Source organism: Melozone crissalis, unplaced genomic scaffold (assembly GCF_028551555.1).
Source record: "Melozone crissalis strain CALT ecotype California unplaced genomic scaffold, PUWL_Pcris_2 ptg000006l_1, whole genome shotgun sequence".
NCBI lineage: Eukaryota > Metazoa > Chordata > Aves > Passeriformes > Passerellidae > Melozone > Melozone crissalis.
The window spans coordinates 41,407,195-41,421,651 of NW_026535784.1; the positions used below are offsets into that span (position 1 = coordinate 41,407,195).

Genomic DNA, 14,457 nt, shown 5'->3' on the forward strand with positions numbered 1-14,457 from the left:
AAGACCTGTCCTTCCTGGTGTAGAGTTAGCAGGGAATGAACTGTGGCAGCTGAGGCAACATTTGGCTTGAAGGGTGAGCTGCCAACAGCTGAGTGCCTCAGGGAAACACAGCCTAGTCAGTTCTGCCTTGGCATGGGGACAACCTCCAGCTAAAACTGAGGTTACTTCCCTCAGCAAGTAGGTGTTACTGCAGAATAAAATAAAAACAAAACCAAAACCAAAACAAAACAAAAACCTCTCTTTGTGTAGGACATCATAATTACAAACCAGAGATTTATTTTTATGAAAGAATTATTCAAGGATCATGAAACAGAAAATAAGCCAGCTTGAGGATGTTGGAAAGAGTTACACCAGAAACATGGACATAAATGTAGCAAATTGTGGAAAACATGAAATTAGATAAAGTGCTCAATTTTCAGTCATATATCACTAGGATAATTAGCAGCAATTAGGAAACAGCAGAATTTAGGGTATTGAGATTGAAGAGGAAATAAATACACTTTATATTTTTTTCTGAAGTACAAACTACTTGGAAAGCCCTCAGTGTCCTCCATAGCATGGAGCTGTTCACGTATTAAGAAAGAGAAGCAGGGCTTGTGTGCTGTCATTGAAATTTAACACTGGCAGTGAGGAAGGTCAGCCTGAATTACCTGCAGCACTGGTTGCATGCATGGTTTATGCAGTGGTCCCCTCCCTTCAGTAACCTCTCCAGTGTTACCATTTATGTGTCAGAATCCCATGGAACTGGTGTGCAACTCCTCATCACCACTGACAAGAAGTACCAGCACTGCTTTGACAGGATCAGGCAGAAATTCCCATGACACTCAAAACAACTCAAATCCATGGGAATGCAAACTAGGCTGTCCCTGGGAACCTCATTTTTAGACACCTTCAGGTTAAATTCAATCAATCAGTGTGTCTGAAATTACATATACTTTACTTGCATATTTTATAGATTGATAGGATCCAATCTATAAACTCTAGGGAAAAAAATTTAAAATCTTACTCTATATAAATATTTATAAACGTTTCTTTATTCATAGAAAATTAGATTCTTTATTTTCCTTGAATTTATAGTGAGAGTGCCCTGCACAGACATTGTGTCTCTACACACAGAGTTGTAGACTCTTAGTAGAGCATTGCTGGCATTAGCAAAGCTACTCCAATTTACATCAGCTGGGAATATGGTCCATAGGACCTAAGATACACTAGAAGATAATAATGATTTCTTTCTCAAGCATTGTTTAGTGAATTCAGCCATTAAAACATGGGAACTAATTAACATCTCAATATTACATATTGAAATTTAAAATATTGTAAAAATAGCATGTTAAGCATATATGTTTAAACTTAATAGGATTGGCATTTGCTTTATGACAGTTAAGCAAATCAGATTCTGCATAATATGGATAAATCTGCAGTTTTCACCAAGTTTGTGTACCTATGTCACACCTGCCATCAGCACCAAGGTATTTTTGTATCACTTGTCCATTCTGTGACATCTAGATTTCAGGCCACATGGCACAGTTCTCATGTATCTGAAAAGGTATTTTAAACCTACTGAAGCTAATAGGAATCCAGGCAGTTTATGAAAGGCATGACTAGGCTTCAAACAGATCCTAGGACTCAGACTATTGCACTCTTCATCTCAAAAGCAAGACGGACACAAATTCAAACTGAGTGAAGAAACTGTCCCTCTTCATGTTCTTATCCTTTTACTCGGCACTGAGCGTTTTTTTGAATAAATCCCATTTTCTTGTCGGCAGGCAGCTCCATTCAAGTGGCCAATGCTTTCACTGGCACCTTCTGGCTGAGAACTCTCCTCAGTGGTCTGAAACAGAAAGGACATCTCAGTGGAGGCACGTGTGTGTCTTCCACCCCCTGGACCTGGTTCCCATTAGGTAGCTCTGCCTGACTCTCTGTTATTGCCACAACTTCTTAGTTCTGAAAAAAATTGAACTGATTGTGTAAAAATGTCTGTAAGAGTAGGCTTGCACTCCAAACCTAGTAAAATCTAGATATATGGCAAATTTCTCATCAGGTCTCTGCTTAACTCTCACACCCCATGGCAGCTGAGCTATTGCATTCCCATCCCCCAGTGGAAAACCCACCAAGGGACAGCTCAGCAGACTTTCCTGTAGAGAGGGTGACATGTTTTTAAGGCTGTGAGAAATCATATGTGATTTATCCAGAGCTGGGGTTCAACCTAAGAAGTCCTAATTTGGGTGTGCGTCAGCCATTCATACTCAAAGAGCTATGGTGGAAACAAAATCCTTGGAACTCTCTGAAAACCTGGCCACCTTCCAGGCTGCAGGCTTGCTGAGAAAGCCAAATATCTTTCAGTGGCATGTAATACCAAGAACCAATAGCTGCTGACTGCAGTGCTCATGACTTTGCGTAGCCCAAAGTCTGGGTGGTGTTGTTTGCACACAAGCAGATAAGGCAGGTGGCTTTTCTATAACATGTTGTTGGTCTGGATTACTCAGCTCTTTTCAGATTTACCCCAGTGAGACAGGACAAATCCTCTCATGTTTCTAGCAGTGAGTTACTCTCCAAGCTCAGTTTCAAGGCACAGAGCCATTCACACTACCAAAAATGAAAGCATGATCTACCAAAGTAATTTATACTTGCTTTGCCAAACACTTATCTGAAAAAGAGTTAAAAAAATTAAAACATACTTTTCTTTTACACTGCACATTTGTAGATGCATTATTTTCTGTCTTCATTCCAGTGGCCTCTTCCAGTTCTGAAAAATAAAGTAATAAAAAAATACTAAATTAAAAAGAAGTGGGGGGACGTAAGCATACCCTCAATTTAGTAGCTGCCTGAAGTTAAAAAAAATCAACTATTCCTCTGGGCATTTATCACACAGAAGAATAACTGAAGAGTGATGAATACTTCCTAAAACATTTTTGAGGCAATGAGATTAATCTGTCAAGACTGCCTGCCTTGGGGGTATTTAGAAAAAAGAATAAAATTAGCAACTTGACTGTAGCATGCGGTATCAGAGACACCTTTCAGAGTGGAATTCTGCCTTTTTCCAGAAGGTTAACGGAAGTCTAACTTTAGTTGTTCTATTCTCAGAAGATGGGAGCCTTTAATGTATAACAGGCTCCAAGAGCCCTCATGCTAATAGTATAACTGATGTTATTTTCCCCTGGGTTGGTCCTCAGGTAAAAAAAAAAAATAGAGCCTGAAAACCTTCAGGCTCAATTTGAGTGAGACAATCAGGTTACAGTACTCTAGTTAAAAAATAAACAAAAAGAAAAAAGAAAAAGTAGAGCACATTATGGAAAGTTACACCAGTGTGTCTGCAGTGTCTTTCAGGCCTGTGCTGAATTTAATATATTCACTCCTTAACAAACAGCACATGTGACCAGAAATGAGTAATACCATTGAGTCTGTAAGAGAAAGGCTCAGGAGCAGGATTTTGTCTAAAAGTTTATATGAAATTCATATGGGGGTATTTGTATATATTTATAATAATTGGCATTAAAAATAGCAGTTTGATGAATGGTAAAAAATGCAGTTGGTTACTTTCCCTTGCATGTAATGGCCTAGGCTGTGATGGTGTTTCATTGGGAAATAAACAAAGGAGAGATTCCTTTGAGCCTAGAGCACGCATACCTGTAAGAAGTGCATCAAGAGTCTCCACTGCATGTTTTGCATCTTCCATTGTGAAACACATTGGTGGTTTAAATTTTAAAATATTCCTGTAGGGTCCATCTGCACTAAGAAGGATTTGATGCTCTTTCAGTCTGTGGAAAGAGGAAACACCTGTGTTAGATACAGGTATAAAACTGTGTCCTGTCACTTCCTTCAAGCTAAGACAGATTTTGAAAGTTTTCTTTTTTTAGTATTATGTCACAAAAAACTACACAAACTGAAAATAAAATTAATGACTAACTGCTGGAAAATGTTAGGAGGGTTTGATCACTGCACACAGTCTTTAAGAGCTACTTACTTGTAAATAAGATGAAGGGCTTCAGCCGTGGCTGGAGTTCTCTTCTGCTTATCTTTCACCAGATCCACTCCAACAAACAATCCAACACCCCTGGAGTAGAAAAGAAAAGTACAGAGAAATGAAATCCAGTGTCAGTAGCCCAAACCTCCTGCTGCAAATGCAATACCTGTTTCTAACAACTGCAATTCCCTTCCCTGGGGTGCAAAAGGGGGAAGGAGAATGGGAGGGGAGACTGTCTTTGGTCACCTTTTGGCAACTTCACACAATAAAATGGGATAACAGGTATTTATGGATAAATAAATTTACCTGGCTCATTAATGCTATGTGGCCTGATAAGAATGACAGAATAATCTTCTTTCATGCTTATCCTGAAAATCACAAGCCAGGGAGACAAAAAAAGAAGTACAAAACCCCTGCAACCCAACCTCTTCCCCCTAAAAAACCTGGAGGCAATTATCAATGGCAGTAACATGAGATGAGGAAAATCCATAGTAACATCTCTCAAGGAAATCCCAGAGATTTTAACAAGGTCTGCACAAGTACAACAATGTGCTGACATCTTGGTTATTGCATGTGGATGGCTCTTTCTCCTGCTCTCCCAGAACTTTTTTAGTGACTATGCTTGTAAGTAATTAAACAGACAGATGGACAACTTAAAAAAAAAAAAAATATATATATATATATATATTGCCTTTCAATACCAGTTTTGGGCAGTCCATTTTAAAAGAGAGGAGTAGTAAAATCATGGCATTTTTCTGAGTTCCACTCACACCAAGTTTGCTGCATTTTCTGCTCTGACATTGCTGTGATGAACCCACCTGATATCTCCCACTAAGGGATGCTTCTCCTTTTGCTCAGCCAGCAGCTCCAGGAGATAATTTCCTACACGTGTGGCATTCCCTTGGAGATCTTCTTTCTCTATTACATCCAGCACAGCCAAGCCAATGGCACAAGACACTGGATTGCCTCCAAACTGAAAGCAAAGACAAAGCAAAACATGTCATCAAAATCCAAACCTATCAAAACAAAACATTAACCTGCGGGTATCCACGTTATTTTCACTTGCCCTCTCCTGCTTGGCATGTCATGAGGAAAGCTCAGAAAGGTGGGGATTTTGTGGCATTCAGGCTGTGGAACACCATCCCCTACATATGGACAAGGGAAGGGCCCCCTCTTCCTCTGCTCCAGGTTGCAGTAATTTGAAGTACTCAGGACTGAAGAATTCAGCTGAATGCACACGCAGGCAAAATGCCCCTGGGAAGAGCAGTGGGTGGTAGATTTGATATCTTTTTATCCAGAGAGTATAAACTCCATTTGAAACAGGGGAATTCATGGTAGCTGGGAAGAAGGCCGAGTCACAGGAACAGAAATCAGGCTCAGTAAACGAGAAGACTGAACCTCTGTGGCATGCACACAGATGAAATATTTTCTGGTAAAGGGTCACTGTTTTGTTAGGTGTCAGTTGCAGAGCCAGGTCTGCCAGGTCATAAGCTCCACCAGCACAGAGCCTATCCTAGAAAATGGAATTTTACATAATCACCATTTCAGAGTGGGAAGAGGGAAAGAGACATAAGGAAGAATTTATCTGTATCGATATGAGCTGAGATGCATGACCTGCCAGAGAGCTTGAGCTGGTCCATATGATGATGTAACACTTGATAAAGAGCATATTTCAAAGCTTCTCCACTTGCTTTTAGATCTAGACTGTGGTTGGCTCAAGCTCTTGGTAATGTGATGCAGTGATTGCTGCAGATGTTATCTGGATCACCTGGAGAACTTCTAACTGGTAGATGCAGACCAAAAGAAAAATAAAAAGGGCAAAGCTTCACCTATGAACTTACTGTATTGAAATACTCCAGTCCAGAAGCACCAAAACCTTCAGCAATTTCCCTCGTTGTGACCACACAAGACATGGGGTGTCCGTTGCCAATGGGCTTTCCCATGGTGACAATGTCAGGCACAAAGTCTTCACCTTGCAGCTGGAATGCCCAAAAATGCTTCCCAACTCTGCCAAAGCCAACCTGGACCTCATCAGCTATGAACACTCCACCTGCTGCACGCACATACCTGAGAACAAACACAACACCTTGAGAGTCTAGTGCTGCAGAACACAGGTAGGCAATCAAGGACAAGGCAGTCTGCATCACAGAAATTCTGCAGTGTGAGACCAAGTTAGGAAAAAAAGAAAGAATACAGTTACAGATATTTCATAGCTATGAAATTTTTAGTATGCTACATGATAAGAAAAAGAAAAGACATTTTAATGTCAAATAGGAGTACTGTAATGGTACTGTAGGATTATAACTGGTTTAACTTCATATTCCATCAAACTTATGGCTGACGATTAAAGATAGGAAAAGAATAGAAATTATCTAGCTAAAAATTAGCTGATACTCCATAAAAAATTGAACTGAAATCATACTCTCCAATAAGCAGAAATGAGCCACAGATAGGCAAGAACAGGAGGGGTTATTAGCTGAATTGATTAGATAAGTCTATAGTGAAAAAAGCTATTTCTTTCTTTAATTTCCCCATTATGCCCCTCTGAAGTGCTGTACGTACTCTGCCACTTTCTGGAAATAGCCCACAGGTGGAATTACTTGGCCTCCACAGCTCTGCATGGATTCAGCTATGAAGGCAGCAATCTACAAGAGACAAACTCATGTGAGAGCTGTGTTCATCTACTTGGCCTTGGCAGAGACATCTAACAGTCTAGAAACAAATGTTTAAATGTGGGCCTTAATTTAATCACGCAATAGGCTGGAAAACTGAGAGATCTTGAAAACAGCTATGGCTAAAGGATTTATTAATTTTGTAATCAGAGTGCCCAAATCTGCAGTAGCCAGGGCCACCTTTGCAGCCTGATGGGAATGCAAGGATCTCCATTAATCTTTTGTGTTTAACTGGATGACATTTTCTGGTGTCAGTGGATGCTGGATTAGCTCCTGGGAGCTACATAAATTTATTTTAAAATGCCAGTTTACAGGACACACACAACAGAGTGTACCATCTTCCCTAAGAGGTTAGAAAGCTTGCAGGTGTATGTGGGTTTTTGTTTAATCCTGAACACCAGGTGGAGGTGGGTGGCAGCTGACCTGTAAGATGACCTGTGGCTAGCCTTTGGGCACCCCTGCCTAATGCGCATAACTACACAAATAACATGTCAGCACGAGGCACTTGACAAAAGAAGAGAAAAATTCTACAGATGAAATAATTCCAGTTGCTAGGAATGAAAAAGAAAGTTATTTCGAGTCAGGAAGGGTAAGAACAGCAGATCAGACACACTGGAACATCAAAATTCGTTTCTTGCCAACAGCAGAGGTCTATGCAGGAGAGATTCAATATTACCCCAAGGTGTCAGCACAAGTCTGCTATTTAAGGGATTGCATCCCCACACCACTTGTGAACCCCTCCCTGAGCATCAAGAGGTCTCTGTGCTGGTGCAGTCTTCCTGGAAACAAGGCCGAGCAGTAACGCGCAAAGAGCCGCACGCTACGCGTGAGCACGCGGCCAAAGAGTGCGCGGCTTCCCACTGCCTGTGAGGCTTAGCCTTTAGCACAACTTGTCCTGCCACAGGTCTATGCCACCAAAACCTAAGAAATGTGCAAAAGAAAGGAAACAGGGGAAGAAAAAACAAAACTATCCGTTAGTAGAGAATAAAAAAGAAAAAAGGTTGATGAAGAAACTAAAAGAGGCGTGATGTAAGCCCGTTGGACTAGAAGGGAACATGCTCCAGTCTCCGCTGAAGTCTTCTGGGACTTCAGTGGGTTTTGGATCAAGCCCTACAAGTCTCAACACACTAATGCCATCATATAAAAGATTAACACACATTTTAGGTACACCAGTCCACTTTTATCAAGGTCATAGTGTGTATGAGTGAAAGTTTCACCTTTTTATATGACTTCAAAGTCAACTTAACCAAACAGGCTCAGAAATGTAGTATTGGGATTTTTTCCAATAGATTTTCTCCATGTCCTGGATTTTTTTATGTCTTTGCTAGAATTTGTGATGTAGTTTCTCAGCTGGTCTTAAACCTTTCCCTACTATATTAACAATCTACCAATTCAATGCATAAAATAAGAAATTTAACAGCTTTGATTGCATCTGCTTAAATACAACTGTATTATTGATCCTTTCATTGATGCCTAGAAAAATTATCATAAAGCATCAGATAGAAAAATGGCAGAGAACCGTGATAGAAAAATGCAATTTTTAAGCAGAACCCATGATAGAAAAATGATGGGAGAGGGAAGCACATGAAATTGGGAAAGAAACAAGTTCCTTAGTTGTCTGTTACACACCCCATGCCAAAATAAATAGGTGAAGCCTCAGCATTTCTAGAGCACAAAACACACACCTTGCGTCCATTCTTCTGCGTTTCTTCAATAATCTTTTTCACCTCTTCAGCATAAGCACTTGCTGGATCTGGGTGGTCTTCCCTGTATTTCCCTCTGTAGATATCTGGAGAAGGAGCCTGAAAAGATCAATTTATTTATTTGTTATGAAGGAAATACTTCTATGAAAATTTTGCTTAGTTTTCTATTATTCCACTTTATTGGCTTTTCACAAAAATAGCTAATAAGAGTTAGTACAGCCTGAATTGAAAAAATGCTTACTGGAGCTTAAACTCAATCTGGGCCTGTCATGCTCAATCCAATATTACTGAACACAGCTGCTGTAAGAACCATCATCTACCTCATCCACCTTTCAAGACTGTCCTTTCTCTCCCTCAAGACACAATAATGAGTGCCCATCCACCACCTTATTTCAGATTCTCAGAGAAGATCCCTTTCAGCAACTGGACAGTAGGGTTCTCCATTCTGTCACTTCCCTCCTGGCATTTTAGTCATGGTACAAATCTGTGAGACATTCAAGCTTCTACAAATGGTGTTAGGAGCCTCTACAAATGGTGTTAGTCACTGTCTCAGTAACTGAGACAGGAAGTGGTGCAGAAAGGTGGATGCTACTTTGGCACTGTGGTTAACACAAGGAGGTCTAGACAGGAAAGGCCTGCTTGGTGTACATTTCTAGACAGAGAAAAATTTTTGTCTTTTTAAGATGCACAAGTTTGTCACTCCCTTAGACACTCAGGAGTCCTATAACCCAAGCTGTGCAAACTTCTGCAATCTGCATTTCCAGTTTTGGAACTAGACTCAAAGTCATGCAAATCTCTAACCAAACCAATGCAATGGATATTGGCTAATTTCATCAAACTGTGTAACTATACAATTCAGTGACTAAGAAAACCTGTAGCACAATGAAGGAAGTGATCAGCCCCACAGCTGAACACCTTCTTAGAAATCCAAAAGCAAACAATTTTGCTGTACTTATTCCAGTGAAATCAGCTGAGCATATGCATACTAGCATCAGCACCACAGAATGAAAAATATTTACACTAGAAGTGGGTAATACAATATGCTGCAGAACAGGCAAAATTACAAAAAAAACCCAAATCCAAAACAAAACATGCAACCAAACAAACAAAATTCCAACAACAAAACAAAACCACAAAACCCCCAAAACAAACTAAAAACCATACTTACCACATGCACATACTCCTTTTTGCTGTCCTTTCCCAGCTGATTAAATTTATAGGGGCTGATGTCAATCAGAGATGTAACATGGCCATGGTAAGCACTGTGTGAGTGTTAAATATCCAAGTCACTTTTCACCAAATGTATAGAAGAGCCAAATTTACAGCTATGCCTATACATCATCCAGAATAGTAACCATATCTGCATCACAGCAGCATTGTTTGTGAAGGGATCTTGATTTAATTTTCTGTCTTTCCCTCAAAGACAATATGAAATTGCTGTTGACTTTAATTCACTAGCAAGACTGGAAACAGGATAAAACCAAGTGCCAACATGGGGACAGACCAAGATGATGTCTGGACTGCACTGATTTCCTAGAGCTGAAAGGGGGGTCCAGCTGCTTCATTTCCAGCCCACTCTGGCCAGCCCAAGCTTTGCAAGCTAGACCCCACCACCCTTGTGAAAACTCTCAGGAGTGTGCATGGCATGGAGAAGGGGGGACCTTATGCAGCAGCTGCCCATCACTGTCTGCCCTGAGGGCATTGCAGGTGAGAGGGTTTGGCAGAAGCCACCGTCAGGAAAAGGATTTTGTTGGAATATAAGTGTTTATACTGCAGAGTATACTAAAGCTGGTTACTATTGAAGCCAACTGATTTAGAAATGAGGGACTGCAGCCTTGTGAGCCTAAAGCATGCAGCATCTTTATTCAGGGAATAGTAAACACTTTTGTTCAGCCATAAGTTTGAAGTGAATCAAACCTCAAACCAAAGACGTGTCATGATTTCTTAGTAGAACACACATAGGTTAGTATGTTGCTAACAGGGATCTGAATATATCTGAGTCAAACCAGCTTTGTGCTGCTCAGATGGACATGTGCCCCTGCATCTGCTCTGGCTGGACTTTCTAATCACAACCTGAGAAGAAAATCCAGCACTACAGCAACATCACCAAACCCACAGCTGCATCTAGGACAGGAAAACCATCAAATGTGGTCAGCCACCTACCCTGTGGCTGGCAGCCCTCCCAACACCTCCTGATTTTGCAGTCCCTTGGTTTTGTGTGCATACTTGTGTTCACTGAAGGAGAGCTGAGCATCATTGCAGCACTGCTGCAGAACTACAGGATCTTTCTTCTTGACCACTGAATATTTATTTGTGCGAAATGAAACATGTCCAGCAATGCGTGATGAAGAGAAAGCACTTTTTCCAGAGCAGCTCAGTAGCCAGACCACTCACTGCTTTTGAAACCAACATTTAAGTCTCTGGCATGAATTGCTCTGGGAGTCTGTGGGAAATGCCCTCTAACAGGTGCCTGACCTTCTGGGGTGATCGACAAGCTTATTTTTCAGAGATCTTCAAAACTTGTGTTTATCCAAATGTGAAAAAGGGATTTCCTGATCTGTTCTAATACAAAAGCAACAAAGCTTTTCTTTCAGCAGGCAGTGGAGTACAAACAGCAGGGGGTTGCTGCAAAGCTGCTTCTGAAGCAAAGGCAGGAGCTGCTGGCTGTGCTCACATAAGCTGCTCTGTTTACTCACTTTTCCAGGGTGATCACATCTTGGTGCCCACGGTACTGCCGAGCCAGCCGCAGAGCAAGATCATTTGCTTCAGACCTGCATGGAAACAGGCACACCAGCAAAGCAGTGAGGGAGCACTTCCAACAAAAAGGGTATCCTGACAGAAGGCAAGGCATGGGACTCATGGATATAAGAAATCAACACAGCAGACTCTGTTACTCTACAGATTACATTGCTAAGGTTGAGACTATAAGTGCCGTGTAAGGGGGCAAAGATAAAACAGCCCTTTGTATAAACAGCAAACAAAGAGATGCTTTCTTTCCCTCCCCCAGTTTGCCTGTAGATATTTACCTCCCCTTGGTACAAAGGAGGCCAATTTGCAGCTGAGAACACAGTGCAGTCACTAACCCTCAAAAAGCAATGCCCCATCTCCCACAGTCCACAACTCCTTTCTCCCCAGTGCTTGCACCATCACAAATCTGCACCCTGGAAGAAGACTCAAGCTTCCAGCCTGATCTGTTACAGCTCCTCTGCTCACAGGCTGTCTGTTATGGACATGTAAGTGATCACAGACTACCAATCTGCCTAAAGAAGACTAACTTGTTTCCAAGGTTATCTGTCAATTTACAGAAGGCATTCTTCAGTCTGTACATAACATTCACCAATTTGCAGAATTAATTTCCTCTTCTTGCTTTTTTCCCCCCACTTTTTTTTTTTTTTTTTTTTTTTTTTTTTTTTGCATAGCATTCAGAAGACCAGTTTCATGTTTTGGCTCTCTTGCTTGGAGCCATCACTCTAAATATGATGGCTCCAAATAGGAAGTAAGTTTCGATCAGTGCTGGATATATTTTTGTTGCAGGTTACTAAGTCCTACTTCATAAGATTTAGACCAAGCTGTCCTGAGTGTCTGTCTCAAACAGGAGCAAAATAGTCATAAAGAACAGTCATTTAAAAAACCACAACTCAGACCTACCCAGAGTTAACAAAATAGCAAACAGAGAGTTTCTCAGGCAGGGTGGCTGTGAGTCGCTGTGCATACTGAACAAGGTTGTCATGCAGGAAGCGAGAGTTTGTGTTGAGCAGCTCCATCTGTTTTGTTGCAGCCTTTATCACGTATGGATGGCTGTGGCCCACTAAAGAAGAAAATTATTAGTTATTACTATCAAGCCAGTTCAGTCAATTACTGAACCACACAAGGATGTTCAGAGAAGACTGTGAACATCACCACTTGGCAGAAATGTGTCCTGATCCCTACTGGAAATTGAGGAATAGAAGCAGTCTCACAAGTCAAACTGCTTACCATGTGCAACGTTGTTGATGCAGTCTAAGTATTTTTCTCCTTTCTCATCAAACATATATTGGCCTTGAGCACGGACTATCTTCAGAGGGTCCTTGGCATAGAAAACTTTGCAGGAAGGCCTAAAACATAATAAACATAACACTATTTTAATTTTCTCACTTTTTCTCCCTCCTTTGAGTATTGAGGAGGTTGATTTTTTTGCAGCTCTGGAGACAATTGCCTCCTTCTGCAAAAAAAACTAAAAGCTTGTGAGTCATTCAGGTGGTGGTCAAGCAGGGGCTCCTGCTCACAGTGAAAACCCCTGCCTGGGGGCAGGCACAGTGGGAACAGAAGCTGGTCTTTAATAAGGGTGTTTTCAAAGCTTGACTCTGCCTGCAATTGATTTCACAGGAGAACAGTGTCTGCACGTCGCTCCAGGTCCTTATATGTCCTGCCGTGTTCCTGGGCTGCAGCTCTGCTTGTTTACATGCCTTACAGACATCCATGGCCAAATCATTCTCTGGGACTAAAGGAAGCTGTTAAGCACAGTTTTATACTATAGCCAAAAAATCCTTATGCAATGCAGGGCTGTAGCATATAGAGGTCACAGTCAGACAAGAACAAACACTAATGCCTTGCAGGCTTTATTTTCAGAGGTGCTGAGCAGGTCCTAAAACCCTCACACTCTCACCCTGTTTGCTTTGGATAAAAATCTTTAAAAGCAGCATTTTATAAGCATCACAATCACAGTGACTTCCAGCAAAACTCAAACCCCTTATAAAATTCCCCAAAGTACTCTTTGAACACTCTTTTATCCCCCCCCCCCCCCCCCCCCGTGCCCCCCTGTTCTTGGAGAATGTGCCAGCTATGTAATTATGTTGAATGATATTACTGAGCAGAAGGAAAGTCTTCTGAACATTTAGCAGTGTTTATATGAACTTGGATAAACACAGTTGTTTCCAGGTAAGTCTGAGAGTTATTGTTGGGTATACTGAGGTTATGAACTTGTAAATGTGGCTCTTGCATAGTGAAGTAGTTTGCTTTCTTTCTCACAGCTCCTAGCCGCGATGCAAAGCCACACAATTTCCTGTGCTGCTGATACATTCTTTTTCTTGATCAGTGTCGGTCACAACCTCTGGCAGCTCCCTCAGTTAAACTCAGCTCAAGGAACAGCAACAGGTTCATTCAGCGGACACGGCTGTTTTGCAGGTGCACGCACAAAAACACCCGGACCCCGCGCAGCCTCATTTCACACGCACACCTGGGTACCACATCCCGGCCGCTTGCTCTGATCTGTTGGAAAAGCGAATTTGATGGGCACTGCTCTAATGACGGCATCCCTCCGCCCGCCTGGGGAACTCCGGGTGGCCCCGAGCCCCGGCAATCCAGAGGGATGGCAGCTCCTGTGTGTGCCCATGTCCCCCTCCCCGCTGGGTCCGGAGGGGCTGCCCAACGGGTCCGGACGGGAGCTGTCACCAAAGACAGACCTTCCTCCTCCTCCTCCTCTTCCTCCCCTCTGCCCTGCTCCCGGCCCCGCCGCCGCCCCTACCCGATGTGCTTCCTGCGAAGGGCGAGGGTCTCCGCCTTGCTGTAGAGCTCCTCCATCCCGCCGGCAGACAGGCACGGCACGGCACGGCACCGCACGGAGAGCACCGTCCGTCCGTCCGAGTCGCCGAAGGGTTCCCCGCCTCTTATCCCGGCGCCGGCCCCGGGCAAACCCCTCCTCCCGCCTCCCTCCCTCCCGCCTGCCCCGCCGGGACGGGACGGGACGGGGCAGGACGGGACGTCCCGTTCCGACCGCTCCCCCATCCCCATCCCCATCCCCCTGGGCTTTCCTGTCGGGGGGACTCGTGTTTCCCCTTGAGCTGAGGCGGGCCAGCCGCGGGTGAGTCCTGTGCCTTGGAGCTGTGTTCGTTTTTAGGTTTTGTTTCTGTTTTTTGCTAGGGGTGCAGAGCAGCACAAATTGGCGGAACAACCGGCTCGGTGCGTGGGGACGGTCCGGCTCCCACGCGCGATCCTGCCATTCCTGCCATTCCTCGGTCATCCTGGTGGCCACGGCGCCACTGCCACAAACATGCGGGACGGGGGTGAGGAACATAAAGCGGATTATTTAATCAAAATCGGGGCCATAATTCAATGTTCCTCTCTGCCTCTTATGTCCCCA

General features: G+C 42.9%; 1 protein-coding gene across 2 annotated transcripts; it reads right to left on the reverse strand.

The window, feature by feature from the left end:
• Nucleotides 1-256: 256 nt before the first annotated feature.
• On the reverse strand, nucleotides 257-13,933 carry ETNPPL (ethanolamine-phosphate phospho-lyase). Of its 2 annotated transcripts, none has more exons than XM_054295806.1 (13): nucleotides 13,843-13,933; nucleotides 12,315-12,433; nucleotides 11,988-12,147; nucleotides 11,036-11,110; nucleotides 9,508-9,601; nucleotides 8,322-8,438; nucleotides 6,527-6,609; nucleotides 5,806-6,031; nucleotides 4,783-4,937; nucleotides 3,965-4,054; nucleotides 3,628-3,758; nucleotides 2,679-2,746; nucleotides 257-1,831 (listed from the first exon to the last, which is right to left on the reverse strand). In XM_054295806.1, the coding sequence occupies exons 1-13, from the start codon at nucleotides 13,896-13,898 to the stop codon at nucleotides 1,700-1,702; spliced, it is 1,506 nt and encodes a 501-aa protein (XP_054151781.1). In that variant the 5' UTR covers nucleotides 13,899-13,933; the 3' UTR covers nucleotides 257-1,699. The 2 variants fall into 2 exon arrangements, with proteins under 2 accessions (XP_054151781.1, XP_054151782.1); XM_054295807.1 differs by lacking the exon at nucleotides 13,843-13,933 and adding an exon at nucleotides 13,555-13,627.
• Nucleotides 13,934-14,457: the final 524 nt, after the last annotated feature.